This window comes from Aquarana catesbeiana, linkage group LG02 (assembly GCF_042186555.1).
Source record: "Aquarana catesbeiana isolate 2022-GZ linkage group LG02, ASM4218655v1, whole genome shotgun sequence".
Classification (NCBI taxonomy): domain Eukaryota; kingdom Metazoa; phylum Chordata; class Amphibia; order Anura; family Ranidae; genus Aquarana; species Aquarana catesbeiana.
The window spans coordinates 269,341,718-269,357,461 of record NC_133325.1 but is presented as its reverse complement, the minus strand read 5'-3'; the positions used below and the strand labels follow the sequence as shown (position 1 = coordinate 269,357,461).

Here is a 15,744-nt window from a genome sequence, read left to right as displayed (position 1 = left end):
CTAACATGATTACTGGCCAATTAAAGATCACATAATGGCTTTTAAAATGTTTCTTAAAACCCACTGATAGTTTCCAAAAATCTTAAGATCTCAAGATAAAGTTCTTCTGCTTTTTCAGCCACAAATATATACAAGGGTATATGTAGGAGGAGGAAATAAGACAAAAATAACTCATTAACAGGTCAACAGCAGTTGAAAACCATAATAATGGCAAAATATTCAGCCAATATGCTGGCGTACATTCCTAAACATTCAATTATTACAAAGAGCTCAAGCTCGCACTGCTAATGCTGTAGCCTGTTTTCTTCTATACAGGAATTTAATGTACAGATATGTTCAGTTATTTAGATGTAGTTATAGTCATGTGAAAAAGTAAGTAGACATATGGAAATTATTGACTTTTTCAACATATTTGATCAAGGCAAATATTAGATCCTGATTTGAATAGTGCCCACTGATAAAGGTGATGTACTTGCACAAATGAAATAAAATTTCCATGGTGTATTAATTTCCATGATTTAATTGGCCAAATACAGATAGAAAAAGTAAGTGCACCTCTACATTTACCACCACTTTAAATCCATGAAATTATAGTAGAAATTAGAGAGAATTTAGTGTTCCAGATCAGAAACTTCTAAGGCTAGGTTCGCACATATGCAGGTCCTGTGTGCCCTGTATGACTGGGCACAACAGCCCTTTCATGTGAATGGGCTGCTGTACCGGCAGGAAACATGTGGAAAAAGCCTCTAACCCTTTTTTAAAAACATGGTAGCATGGAACTGCATGGTAGACCCACACAGAGTTTTCCGATGCGTGGGGGTGCCATTAAAAATGGTGCGTCTGCTAAACCCTGTGGGTTGTGGAACGCGTGTGATTAGTATGCATTCTCCAACCCACATATGTGTATAACTACCCTTAGGAAACATGCAGGTGTAAACCTTGTTTAAAATTCAGATAACTAGGGTATGGTGTTCTCTATCAACACGTTTGATGTCATCATGTCAAGATCCAAAAAAAAGCCAAGGCCCTCAGAAAGCTGTGGATACCTATGTAACTATGTGTATGGATTTAATATTGTTTGTGATTGTAAAATGATTTAAAATCAGTAAAAACAGCAAAGAAAATAATCTACAAGTTTAGATTGCAAACAATTACTAATTTGTCCAGAACTGGCTGGCCCAGCAAATTAAACCCAAGAGCAAAAGTGCATGCATCCACAGTCAGAAATACATTGCATCAATTCAACCTGTGTGAGACAGGTGTCAATAGAAAGCCTTTGCTTTTTAAAAAGAACATAACAAGATTGCAGTCTGTCATGAACCCTACAGGCAAAGACCTGGTGTTCTGGAACAATGTGTGTCAAAGATTGAGTTTGGTCACAGTAACTATAGACATGTTTACCACAAAATTAAGACAGTATCTCAGGAGCTTGACTGTGAAGCATTACTGCGAAACATGATGGTGGAATGTTATAATTTGGGGTTGCTTTGCTGCTTCAGCGCCTAGGCAGCTCACAGTCTTCGAGTCAACTTTACATCCTGCGTGATCTCAAAGCGTACTTGATAATAACGCAAGACCATCTGAACGATCCAAAGCACACCAGCAAATGCACCAGGGATGGCTCAGAAAAATAAAGAAATAGAGGGTTATGGATTCTCCTAGTTAAAGAAGTGATTTTATTCCCATTGATATTTTTTTAGGGGATGGGGTTGATATGGGCAGTTCATGCAAGGAAATCCAGAAGAAATTGTGGGGCAGTTATAGAAAATGCAGAAGAAGTGATTTTATTCCCATTGATATTTTTTAGGGGGTGGGGTTGATATGGGCAGTCCATGCAAGGAAACCCAGAAGAAACTGTGGGGAAGTTATAGAAAATGCCTACAAAGAAGTAATTTCCGCTTCATGGGATAACAGCTTTTGATTCCAAGGGGGCACTTACTTTTTTCAATGTACACCATTACATCTATTTATAGTTTTGTTGAGTAACTGGTTCAAAAAGGCAAATTTTTCTTGAGTTCTTATTCAAGCATATCACCTTTATCTGTAGGCACTGTTTAAATAAAGATCAAATGTTGGTAATGATGTCCACTTCCAATATGTTGAAAAAGGCAAGAATTTCAATAGAGTGTACTTCATTCTTCAAATGACTGCATGTAGCTCAGTCATCTATATAACTATCAACTTTGTGTCACGTGATTCTGTAAGTTCAAAGATTTGAGACAAACACACCTAATAAACCTTGTGTCTAAAAATACCCTAAGCACAGGTAATCATTCTAATCATGTGAAAGCCATTGCAAGGAGCTTTTAGCAAGAAAGTTTGCACATAAGAGAGAAGCAGAGGTCACCACCTTTACTTTGCACCAGTGAATAAAATGCAAACACAGATGTTTTTAAGCATGAAATACAGAGCAGCACAGTAGGCAGAAAATCTAGTGTATGTTAACATCTTACCCAGTGACTATGTTATCACCACAGATGGTCAGCAAATTGACAAAAACAGATAAATGACAGTTGTACAGTAGGTTGGATATAGGTAAAGTTTTTGGCGTCGTTGAAGTTAAGCAATGCATTACATGCACAGAGATTCACCAAGCTAAACATAACATGGGCAGCCAGTGACTTTCTCAGCCAGTACACTCATGTAGTAATATCACACAGAGGTGTCACCATCTCATACTACAACTGCTGTCCATGGTGTAACATGGAGTATTTTTCACTAGTGCAAATATGTAATCACAAACATGTTTGAGTAGTGAAAAAGACACACTATTCTGTAACAGTGATACCTTTTAATGGCAAACAATACCACTTATTAGACCAACATCTTTGTTAGGCATATTATCTGTTAGCCGTTCAAAGATTTAGGCTCCATGCACACTTGCATTTTTTTAAGCTCCTAGAAGCTGATATTAGCATTTTTCTGCTCCTATGAGCTAAATAATGTTATCCAATGTGTCCATGGACACTACCTTAGGCTATTACCATTTTTTTTAGCTTCAGCATCTAGGAACAGAAAGAAAAATTGTTTTTGCAGAGCTTCTTGGAGCGCTTTTCTAGCAGAAAAAATGCTCAACGCTCATAAAAGCTGCTAAACGCTCCTAAACACCACTAACATAGTTTTTAAGTTTTTTTTTTTTTTTTTTTTTTAAGGAACTGCAAACAACACTAACGCTACTAAAAAACGCTTTTGCCAGCATTTTTTATCCAGCGTTCTTTTAGCTGAAAAAAATGCTAGTGCGCATGGCGCCTGTGTTTTTAGTTGGCCATTAAAGTTTTCTTGCCAATACAGCGCAACATTTGTTCCCTGTTAACACAGTACAACATTATTTTTGCTTCTGTTTCAGTGTAAAAACCATTGTTACACCTTGGTCATAAATGTAGTGCTTTTTAAAAAATGCCCCTCCCAAATGAACATCAGTGATCTTTGCCATGGTAACAGAAATCTTAAGACACATCACAGAAAAAGCAGTGTTAAAAAATGTTTTCCCTTTACCTACCCCAGTTTCTTTTTGATAAAGGCCAGAGTGTAAAAAGGAAGATATAAACAACAAAGAAGGATTTCTAGGAAGTAAGGCATAACTGTTTATCTCCATTTCAGTCCAAATACTATGAGGATAGCCAGCACAACTGTTTAGCACGTGCTAGTCTAGAATGCAGAAGACATTACAAGTGAATTTGAAGATTAGCCTTCATGATATCAAATTTAAAAAAAAATCTCTTTCAAGTTCAGTTAAAATGGACTTGGCTGAATTCTGATAATACATTACAGTGTAACTAAAGGCAAAATGTTTTTGTTCCAATTTTAGGATAGAGTAGGGGAAGGTTATGACCCCCGTCTTTTTTTTTTTTGCCATTTGTGTCCCATTGAGGTGATTTCCCTTCACTTCCTGTCCCATAGCCAAACAGGAAGTGAAAGGAAATCACTCCAAAGTGAGGGAATCCCAGTGTATCACCAGAACTAGTGTCTCCATTGGAAGATTTCACCTCTGTTAAGTGTTCTGATGTCAACCCAAAATTTGGGATTTTCTTTCACTTTTGGTGATAACGGTAAAAAGGACAAATAGAGGGGCTGAAACTCCCTAAAGCGGCAGACAGCAATATAAACCTGACAGGAGTTCTAATCCTTCTTCACTCTACACAGAACTAAAAAAAAAAACTTTTGCCTCCAGTTACACTTGAATTAAAGGCCCATAGCAGAAACTAGGCATTGTTATAAAGAATAGAAAATTTTGTTAAAACTCTGGCTGACTAGATCACTGTTGTTGCAGGGTAAAGGGTCATGTATTCATAAAGGGGTAATTTAAAGAAAGAAACATTAAAACGAGACCAGGAAAAATGTAAGTAACGGAGGATAAAACATGCTGGAGGATGAAGACAGCAGCCCCTTCCACATCCTTTGTTTGAGGTACAGTACATGCAGACAAAAGCAGTGCTTAAAAAAAAATATATAGATATCCGACTTTATAGTATGTTAACAAATGACAAGAATGAGAGTGAACTTTCCAGAGTTACACACCACAAGCATTAGTGTTCAAAGCTTGCTTGGAAAACTAAGAAAGTAAAGGGCATAACACATTGGATACAAGCAGCCCATATGTTAATGGCATTTTGCAAATGTGTAAGCCACCCAGGAATATTGAAAACAAAAAATGGTTTGTCTTTCATATAATTTGCAAAACCCTAAAGATAATCACATACTTCAGTCAACAGATGGCTGTTAAGAAAGAAGCCAAATGATGATTTGCATAAACATGCATCCTGCTCCTTGCAGACACCACAAATGCTCCTTCTCTCTCCCTGCTCAACTCCACTATTTGGAGCTATGGTATCCCGTACAATGGTTTGTCTTCTAGGATCAGGCCTGGCTGGGTTAACAATTTGGGAGAAAAAAATCATTTATCAGATTTTTTTTTCCACATAATAGTTTAAAGTGACTGTCGTTTTCATTAGCCGACTAATATAGTGTATGAAATGTTACTAGCACCGGTATAATAGTAAAGCATTATTACATACAACGCAATCTTACTTCAGAGTCTGACCTTCCTATCTCTTAGCCAGGGCTGAGGTGGCTTTGTTAGTTGATATCATATAAAAAGGGACCATGAGACTGACTTTTAACAGAGTGTTAAAATTAAAGGCGCTTTCAAGTTCCAATATATGCTACACAAATAATTCCTAAAGATAAAGCAATGCACAATTACTAAGTGAAATTAAAGGAGGAAATGGCATTAAGTGAGCATAACATGTACAAATATTTTGGGATGTAGTATCCTCTCAAAATACATAGTAGTAAAGTACTCAAACTGTGAAAAATACCCCCTTCAAAGAGTGGATAAAACTACAAAATATCATGTGAGAATAGACTCTACCCTGCAGCACTGTATCACCTCATAATAAACAATAGGCACTGAATAATGAAAATATATTCGATCTCTAATCTAAACAATACGTCTTATCACATGTATGGCTTACAGTATAACTGTGGCACTAAAGTTTAATGTTCAGTTACCACCAGAACACCAGTTATTTTTGCTAAATTACATTAAAACAAGAGGTTGAGCATCAGACTTTAAAAAGGCTGCATTTAAAAATTAGTGCAAATCAAGCTCAACAACTTGAGTGGCCCCTAAACCCATTTCAAACACTGCTATCCTATGTGAACAAATTAAAATTTACAAACAAGTCATCTACAAAAATCAAAGTGCTTCTACTGTACTACAGTACAAAAGTCCAATAAGAAATCTCTGCAACATCAATACTAATAACTTATATAATACAATACCTAATTTACTTCTAGAACTGAGTAAAGATAATGTGCAAACTACCTTCAACTACACCACTTTTTCTAGCATGCCGTAAACAATTTTAGCCTGTGCAACTTTTACCAGCCAAGACAAATGCTTTCCTATTCAACTGCTCAGCAGCTGAAAATATGTGCACCATCTTCATCACTAAAACTAAGGACGGTATCCTCATCATGCATCTCTTCTGCATACTCCTCCAGCTGAAGGCTACCAAATGAGTAGTTATTTCTTGGCATCGGTGAAGAGCTTAACACTATAGGGTTTCCGTAAACAAGTGGGTGGCTGAAAGAATCAACTATGTCTGAATCTGTATCGCTAGATTCACTACCACTACTGGTAGAACCATCAGTCATGGGGACAGCACACATTTGCTCTTGTACTAGAGTTGCTGGCCGCAATACTGGGCTGCACCTATGTTGTCTAGTGTCAAAAATGCCATTTGACATCATTTTAGCTTCCAGGGCAGCCATTTTGGAAAGATGGCTTATCCTTTGCTCTTCAGCTTTATGGTCAGTAACTGGTGTGGAAGACACAGGACTTAAAATAAAAGGATCAGTATCAGAATGGTTACGATAACCAGCCTTAAGTTTCTGAATGTGTGCACTCTCCAGAGATGGGCTATACCTGGTATAACCATAGCTTTGGCTAACCAGTTCATTGTCTTCTGGAATTACCACCCCATTATTTTTATTGTATGCATTTGCTGAGATATAACTGGATGAACCTGTCCTATTAAAACTCATATTTGGACTTGATCCTTTACTACTGGGAGACAAAGGAGCAGCTAGGGGACTACGGCTGCCTGGCCCATTGAACATTTCATCTATTAAAGAGCTGTGCCTAGGCATTTTTGGACTCCCACCAGCATAAAAAGACATACCAGCTGAGTCATCATCAATATACTCCTCAATAATGTTAGATGATGACCTAACAGAGGAAATTTGCTGTCTCAGTTTGGAACGTTTGGAATAATCATCTGTTTGATAGATTCCATTACTACAATGAAATCCAATCTCATCATTGTCATTTGTTTGGGACTGAGAGCGGACCAAAAGCGCTCTGTGAATATCATACTCGCTATCTACATCACTGCAGTCAATGTAAGGAATTGAGTTACTGCTGCCATGAGCAGCCCGGGATGCTGGACCTGTGCTTGGCTGGTGTGCATTCTTCATATTAAGCTGAATATGATCTTTGGCTGTATCTTCCCCATCATCTGTCAAATGAGCACCTTCCTTTGCTTTCTTGTCCAGGGAGATCTTCTTAGGAGAGGGGCTTTTGCGCTGCACTGAAGCCTCGATTACTAGCTTTTCTTCCTTGCTTGGGTGTAATGTTTGAATCTCATCAGGCTGAGAACTTTGTGCAACGGACGTTTTAGGGCTCTGTGGCAGAAGCAAAAAACACAATCAAAAGAAGTAAGAAAAGAAAGGGTAAGAAATGTTGTTGGTGAATTTTGCAGAGAAGACATTTAAGCGGGGTTACACAAATGGGCCAAATGAGAGTATGAATTATTTTTCCCCAGCAAGTGTTCCCTAGGAATGGTATGTAAATAGTATTAGGCTAGTATTAGTATTTCACACTGCTCTGCATATGCGTTTTTGCCACTTTTGGTGCATTTTGCACCTGTGAAAAAAGGACATCATTATAAAACTGCACCAAAAAAACAAACGCAAAAATGAAAATGCAGTTTCCATTCAATAGGGAGATGGGTTTTTGGTGCATTTATTTACCGCATTAACATGCACCAAAAATGCAGCAAGCAGGACATTGAAAAACACAATGGACTCGCTACTGACCAGTGTGAAGAGTTCCATAGGATTTAATGGTCATACGTTTTTCTTCCACTTTTTTAATGCACATAACGGAAAAAAAAAACTCATCAGTGTAAAAGCTTTAAGCCTTATTACTTAAAAGACACAAGCAACTTTGTGAAGTGCTGCAGACTTGGCTGTTGCTTTCAGTAGCTATCTTGTGTGGTATTTACCCCCTTGGAAGTTTCACATTATTTTATCATAGGACAGTGATGGCTAACCTTGGCACTCCAGATGTTTTGGAACTACATTTCCCATGATGCTCAACTACAATGCAGAGTGCATGAGCATAATGAGAAATGTAGTTCCAAAACATCTGGGGTGCCAAGGTTTGCCATCACTGTCATAGGACATTAAATCATAATGGATCTATTTATTTTTTACACTGGTCCAAATATACTCTTTGATATCTCACTTAAAATAACGAAACAAACTTGTGCTCTTCTTGCTTGGGCAAAAAGAGCGAAAGTGGGTAGCTGTCAGAAAAGGTATCGGCTACCAATTAAATTTCCAATAAGGGTAGGAGGAGGTGGATGATAAGCTTTAAAGGGAAGTTTTGCTTAATTATTTATTAAAAACACATAAAAGGCTGATTATATATAATGATTATATAATGGCCAATTCTTAGTGTCCTTCCCTTTCTGCCACTTATAATGTATACCGTCTTCATCCTCTTGAAGGAGACCCATGGTTCACAAAACACGTGAAGTTACTGTCTGTCGATCTGTGACCTTTTGGACAAATGTTAATTATGTCATACCAAGATCAAACTTGACCTTATGCAATATACATCATACTGAGCAGATAGAGAGGTTTCTCTGTTGTATAGACAGGAGAAATTGGTCTTGATATAATAAGCATTTTATATGTCTTTAATAGATATTGAAATCAAACTTTCTTGGATTTAAAAGACCATACTATTTGTGTACTCTTAAATTCCCAATGGTATTTTTGTGTTATTGGTACATTTAATCAGAATGTTTGTACACACTAGTGTGCGTAGAACAGCGGAGAGCCTACTGTTTTAATATTACTCTGTTTTTATCCATTGCCCTCTGCAAAACTTCTCCAATTCTGTTAAGTTGTATAAAGTTGGTGAGGGAACAGACTTCTGTATTGGATTGAATTCTGGATTCTGACCTGGCCATTTCAGGACATAAAAACTCTTGTTTTTGAAGTAACTCAGAATACATCAGGTGTACCTCTAGGATTTCCCTGTATTTTGCTTTATTTATTTTAGCCTCTACCTTAACATGCCTTTCCAAGACCTGTTCCAGGGAAACATCCCTACAGCAAATTTTGCCGCCCCTGCTCACTTGAAACTTCATTGACTACACACAGGTTATTTCCATGTAACTATTATGCAAGTCTGGAAAGAATTGGCTGCACCATAGACTATTTATAGGAGTCATATTTATGCTGTTCGTTTTGTGTTTTTGCACTGTAATTTATTTAAATCACTTTGCAAAAATATTTTCACTGTATACTTTTGTTGATTAGTGTTAAAAAACAAAACAAAAAAACAACAAAATTATATTTGTTATTCCAAGCTCGATGACCATGGAATATAAAAACTTTAGAAATGATCAGGGGAGTGAACACTTTTTTTTATAGGCTCTGCTGAAGGCTATAAATGTGTTACAATGGAAAAATTATTCAGATATTTGAAATTTAAAAAACTCAACAGACCACTGCTTGTGCAGACTAATAGTTGTTTTAGCAGAACCTAGGCAACCTTACTGTGCAACTGTCACACCCTTTATACATCACAGTCAAATTAAGCTGTTTGATGCAACGACAATCTATGTTTATAGCTTAGGTCCTTAACTTATTTAAAATAAACCCGTATTTTGCCCTTCAAAAGGTTCCCTTTAAAAGGAGATTTTTAGAGTTTTAAAAAAAAAAATCTATACTCGCTTCTATGCTGCAGTGTCGGTCTGATGTTGCAGCTGTCCTCTGCCGGTTCTAAGCCAGAACTTATTGATCACATGACCGCAGATCACACAGTTCCCCACAGCTCTGAGCAGAGAGCGGTGACTGTCAATCACCGCTCTGCACCTCCAACACTCACTGGAGAGCCGGGATGGTGAGGGGGCGGACACAGCTGGCTTCAGCTCTAAGTTTCGCTCTGAGAGTGGAAGTCAGCTGTCTATCAGGCAGCCGGATGGATCCTGACAATATGGTCGGGATTCCTGCAGAGCCTGGAGCGGCTCTGTGATGTCAGCTGACAGTGGACTTTAGCCTATTATTAGCAGACTCTCTGTCACAGGAAAGCAAAAGTAAATACACTCCTGTGACCCAGAAGATAAGAATGGACAAAAAAAAGCTTTGGCCATACTCTTAATTTAGCCTAACCCCAGCAGTCTACAATTACCTTCCTTTCATTCAGGAAAGTACTGTGCAACCTATGAGTCCCTGGAGTTCAACTTTACACTGGTTGATCCAGTGCTGTCATATGGAGTGGGTCACTTGGACCTATACCCAGGTATCACCTTCAGCTCCTGGCTCTAAATGTAGCAGCAGGGGAGCAGAGGAAAGGTAAGTATATGCTGGGGGGGGGGGTAAATCAAACTTGATTATTTAGCCTTTAGGCTCCATGCACACTAGCCTAAAAAAGCTCCTAGCAGCAGCTTTTGAGCATTTTTCTTTTCTGGTTCTAGAAGCAAATGGTCTTATCCTTTGTGTCCATGCACACTGTTTTAGTCTAGAAGCATTTTTGAAGCTTCATCTTCTAGGAACAGTAAAAAAAAAAACAACAAAAAAAAAACTTTTTCATCAGCTTTTTGCCAACAGAAAAAAAGCTGAAAGTACCCAACTGCTGATAAAATATTGCTAAAACAAAAATGCTATTATGAGCATTTTTTGGTATTTTTTTTAGCTTATAGTGTGCATGGAGCCTTAGGCTTATCTGAAGGTTATTAATACCAGGGAGGCTCTCACATCATACCCACTCCCATAAGCGCAAAAATACCACTGTATTCTAAAATGCCAAACTTTTATCCAGCTACCATGTACAGTAACTGCAATCACTCAGTTCATAATGCTCTTCTACTGGACATGGGGCATGCGTCTATTGGCAGCAACTGAGCAGTGCTATTGGCATTGACAGTGAGTTTCCAGGCTTCAACCATTGTCAACCAGGCTTTTCAGAGATTGTGGGGGTACATGTAAACCTGTGGTGTCAGGCTGGCAGTGGGACTACAGGCATAGGGGTCCTGTAAGCCCCAGGGAAAGAAGCAAAGACACATCTTGACAATGCTACCATGGCTATACACCTGTGGTTAGTGTAGTCAAAACAGAACAGGAAGCCTGCAGCATTAAGGGGACTGGCAGTATCACCAGTTGCATTATGGTTTGTGAAAAACAAAGGCAACAATAAATTTATTAGGATGTTAAATGGAAGGCACATTGTGAATTTTATATTTTAGGATAACACACTTTCATGGGCAAAGCACAGGTTTACTTTACCTGTCCAAAATCTGAATGCATATAAGAACTTATTTTTAGACACCATTTTAGTAATGACATCAATATTCCTTCAAATATCAATATATTATAAAAAAAAATAAAAAATAAAAAATAAATAAATATATATATATACTAACTTGTTTTGGCACCTCTAAAATCTGCTCAGGTGAGTGGGCATTCAAACTTCTTATAGAACAAAGCTTGCTGTGCTTCCTGTAAAAATAGAGTTTATGTACTTATTTTTTAACTGATGCACATTGCAAGTCATTCTTACCACCCTCCTTCCCTTGCTGATGTTGCTCGTTTCCCCAGTAACGTCAAAGATAAAGGTTTTCTGGTTGTCATACAATTTTTTCATTGATATTCGCTATGAATGATAAAATATACAAGACCATGTGTGCAATACAAATACTCATAACAAAGTTTTAGCATGACTGCTCCTATTCAATGTTTACAACTAGAGATGGGGAAAGGACTTTTAGCACTAGTAATTGTCAGGAGTGGATTGCCTCGGTGGGATTTTCTTCTTTCAGCAGGCATCATGATTGACATTGATCTGCATCATTAGACGATGTGTGGTTGACTATGGATTTACAATCATGGCACTTTGTTTTTTTTCAATTAAAGGACTTGTCAAAAAGTGTCAGGGTCTTTATTTACGGTTTATTTATTTTTTTGTGAAAGATGGGCCTTCCAAATTCCGATAAACCCCCTGCTCGCAAACCCCAAAAACCACTGGGCAGGGTTGTGACAAGGAGGCCTAATCAACATGGGGATAAAGTACTTTACCAAGGGGTTCCCTTCCCTCCCAATATACCCCATCATGTTGGTGGCATGGCATGGTGCACGCTTGCCCCCTTCCACCCTCTTTACTGCCCACTCAGGCTGCATGCATGGATAATGGTATGAATTTTGAGAGGGGGGGGGGGGGGCTCATGCTTTTTTGTTGCGTGAGCTTTCCTTTAATATTCATGCAAACTTGGGTCCGATATGGAATTTGGGTGGGACTCCACGCCAATATTCTTTTTTTTTCGTGGTGTTTCCTATTAACATCTATAGCAGTCCCTCTTCTTAGGATAAGCACCATCGGTTTGACAATCCCTTGCCTATTAGCATAGAAAAGTGCCATTAGGCACTTTTCAAACTTAGCGCAGTGGAAGAATTTGTTGCCAAAAAGAAGCTCCTGCTCCTTTTTGGGCATCAGGATTCACATATTTGACCCCTTTCACACTCAGGCAGTTTTCAGGCATTTTAGCGATAGAAATAGCGCCTGAAAACCGCCTCCCATTCATTTCAGGGTGACTTTTCACACTGGGGAGGTGCGCTTGTGGGCCGTTAGGAAAAGTCCTGCAAGCAGCATCTTTGGGGCGGTTTGGGAGCGCTGTATACAACGCTCCCAAAACGTCCTGCCCATTGAAATGAATGAAAAGCGATTTGGAAGCACCGCAACACAGGCGCTTTTAACCCCTTCTTCGTCCGCTAGTGGGGGTTAAACGCGCCCGCTAGAGGCCAAAAAGCGCCACTTAAACAGCGGTAAAGCACTGCTAAAATGAGCTGCGCTTTACCGCTAATGCTTGGGTGGCGCGACTTTGGGGCTGCAATAGTGGAAACAGAGCTTGAAAAGTCGTGCTATTTACATTGAGACTTTGCAATGCGATGTCATGCGAATGGTGAGAACCATGGGAGAACAAGTTGCACCGAAGTCAGAACAAAGTAGTACAAAAACCTTTTTTGGAGTAGCTGCGACTTGCGTCGCACCAATTAGAACGGGCACCATTGAAATACATGTATTTTGACTTGCTATGCGGCTTCACATGTGTCAAGTCGCACGACAACTCGCAGTAGTGGAAACAGAGCCTTACTGTTTTTAACATCAGCTCTCATTGACTTCAACATTGAATTAGGGTTTAGATTCAGCATTTAAACTTTAGTAATGTACGCTGAACCAGACTCAGATGAAACCCAGGTTCAGCTAACTCCTATTGGCAACCAGGCTGCTTTCTGAGAAGACATTTTCAGTGCTTTTTGCATTACAAGATAAAAAATAACCTCTCACCTTTCAAACTGTACTTTTTTATGGCCTCCTTCTTTCACATAATCCAAAACTTGCTTCTGTGTACGACCACTGACAATAAATCACAGCAGATTATTAAGGATTAGTAAGGATTTTTGGTAAAGAGTTTTGTATGTCTCTTCTGCTATATATATATATATATATATATATATATATATATATATATATATATATATATATATATATATAAAAAAATGTATTTAACTGTCAACTAAAATTTTCTCATATATACTGCCTGCAGCGCATCTTACAGACCAGTGGCGTAACTAGAACTTTCAGGGCCCTGGTGCAAGAAACCATGAAGGTCCCCCCTGACCCCCGGCTGGGGCCCTTCCCTCTGAGCCCGGTGGTGGAACGCCAAGACCTGGTCGCAAGTGCAACATTTATGAGCCTGGTTGTTTTGCCACTGATGTCAGTAGTTTTTTATTTCATTTTTCTACCATTTATTTATAAATAAATGGTAGAAAATATTTTTTTTTAAATATTTTTTACGAGCCCCGTTGGGGGGACTTTGGTGAAGTATCAGGGATCTAAACAGACCTCTCATGTTTCACCTTTGAGAAAGGAGATTGAGGGGAGAGCCTTCAATCTCCATCTCTGCAGCCTCAGCTGCACAGAATGAATTGACAGGAATAGCTCTGTACAGAGCTTCCAGTTCATTCACAAACCGAAGCATAGTGAACACAGTTTAGTAGGTTTTAGTTATGAGTAGACAGTCAGTAATCGGTAATAATCACCGACTCTCCATTCAGAAAAGGCTTCCTCCTGACAAATACCCTGGAGCAGCCCGCAGGAGGGGGGAGGGGGGAACCCTACAGAGCTGTGGGGACTAGGGGAGGGGCCAGGAAAAAGCACAGGGGGCAGCAGAAAGAATCTGCATAGGAGGAGGGGCGGGGTGGCTGCATATAGAGGAGCCGATCGATCCATTTCTCCCCTGCGATCGGCTCCTCTATATCAGCATTTTTCAACCTTCTTCCAGTAACGGTGCAACTATTGCCTCTTCACTGCCTGTCAAATGCCTCTGAAAATCGATCTGAGCCTGGAACGCTTGTTGGTATTATGAACAGTCTGTAAAAAAGATCAGTTCTGATCATACAGAAATAGAGGGTCAGGATTAAAAGTAATGTGCATGCATAAACATGCATGAAAAAACATACATGTACGCACATACACACATATACAGTTGTGCTCATAAGTTTACATACTCTGGCAGAATTTATGATTTCTTGGCTATTTTTCAGAGATAATGAATGATAACACAAAAACATTTCTTTCACTCATGGTTAGTGTTTGGCTGAAGCCATTTATTATCAATCAACTGTGTTTACTCCTTTTAAATCATAATGATAACAGAAACTACCCAAATGACCCTGATCAAAAGTTTACATACCCTGGTGATTTTGGCCTGATAACATGCACACAAGTTGACACAAAGGGGTTTGAATGGCTATTAAAGGTAAACATCCTCACCTGTGATCTGTTTGCTTGTAATTAGTGTGTGTGTGTGTGTATGAGCCCGGGTTCACACTGGTACGACAAGCGATCCGACATTGGGAGCTCATGTCGCATAAAAATCAATGTTTCCCTATGGGAGCCATCTTAACTGGTCCGGCACAAGTCAGTCAGACTTTGAAAATGCTCCCTGCAGTAGTTTGGTCCGACTTTGGTCCTACTTCAGACCACTGAATATCACTGAAGTCGGATCGCCATCTGACTTTGGCATGCAACTTGTACTCTGATGATCTTGAAGGGGAACTCCATGCCAAATTAAAAAAAAAAAAAAAAAAAAACGGCATGAGTTTCCCTTCCTAGAGCATACCAGGCCCTTTGGTCTGGTATGGATTTTAAGGGGAAACCCCCCCCAGAAGAGCCGGAGAGGGAAGAACAGATCGGAAGGGACACCGGAGCTGCCTAATAAATTACTTTAAAAACATGTGTAATGTGTTTTATTTTTGACACTTTTTTTTAGGTGAATGGGTAGGGGTACCCCCTACCCATTCACATAGGGTGGGGGGGCTGGGATCTGGGGGCCCCCTTGTTAAAGGGGGCTTCCAGATTCCAATAAGCCCCCCCGCCTGCAGAACCTGACAACCAACGGCCAGGGTAGTCGGGAAGAGGCCCTTATCCTAATCAACATGGGGAAAAGGTGCTTTGGGGCCCCTGACCCAAAGCACCCAACCCCCCATGTTGAGGCAGGCGGCAGGCGGCCTGGTACAGTTCAGGGGGGGGGGGGCGCTTGCTCATCCCCACCCCCTTTCCTGACCTGCCAGGCTGTGTGCTCGGATAAGGGTCTGGTATGAATTTTGGGGGGACCCCAATGCCGTTTTTTCGGCGTGGGGGTTCCCCTGAAAATCCATACCAGAACGAAGGACCTGGTATGCTCTTGGAGGGGGAACCAATGCCGTTTATTTCTTACATTGTGAGTGGAGTTCCCCCTAAAGATTCATACCAGACACAGTGCCTGGTATTGTCGGGGATCAAATTCTGATCCCTGTTCATTGAAGTCGGATGCATGTTGGACTTCAAGTCGCAGGGCAAAGTCGGATCCAAAGTGGTACGACTGTCGTATCGTACCAGTGTGAACC

General features: G+C 39.7%; 1 protein-coding gene across 1 annotated transcript in view; it reads right to left on the bottom strand.

Annotated features, from left to right (window-relative positions):
- The window catches only part of FARP1 (FERM, ARH/RhoGEF and pleckstrin domain protein 1), a 230,411-nt gene that overhangs the window by 52,447 nt on the left and 162,220 nt on the right, over nucleotides 1-15,744 (bottom strand). The window contains 3 exon segments of the mRNA XM_073614408.1: nucleotides 6,954-7,188; nucleotides 11,223-11,298; nucleotides 13,142-13,210. Of these exon segments, the coding sequence (XP_073470509.1) occupies nucleotides 6,954-7,188; nucleotides 11,223-11,298; nucleotides 13,142-13,210 (380 nt within the window).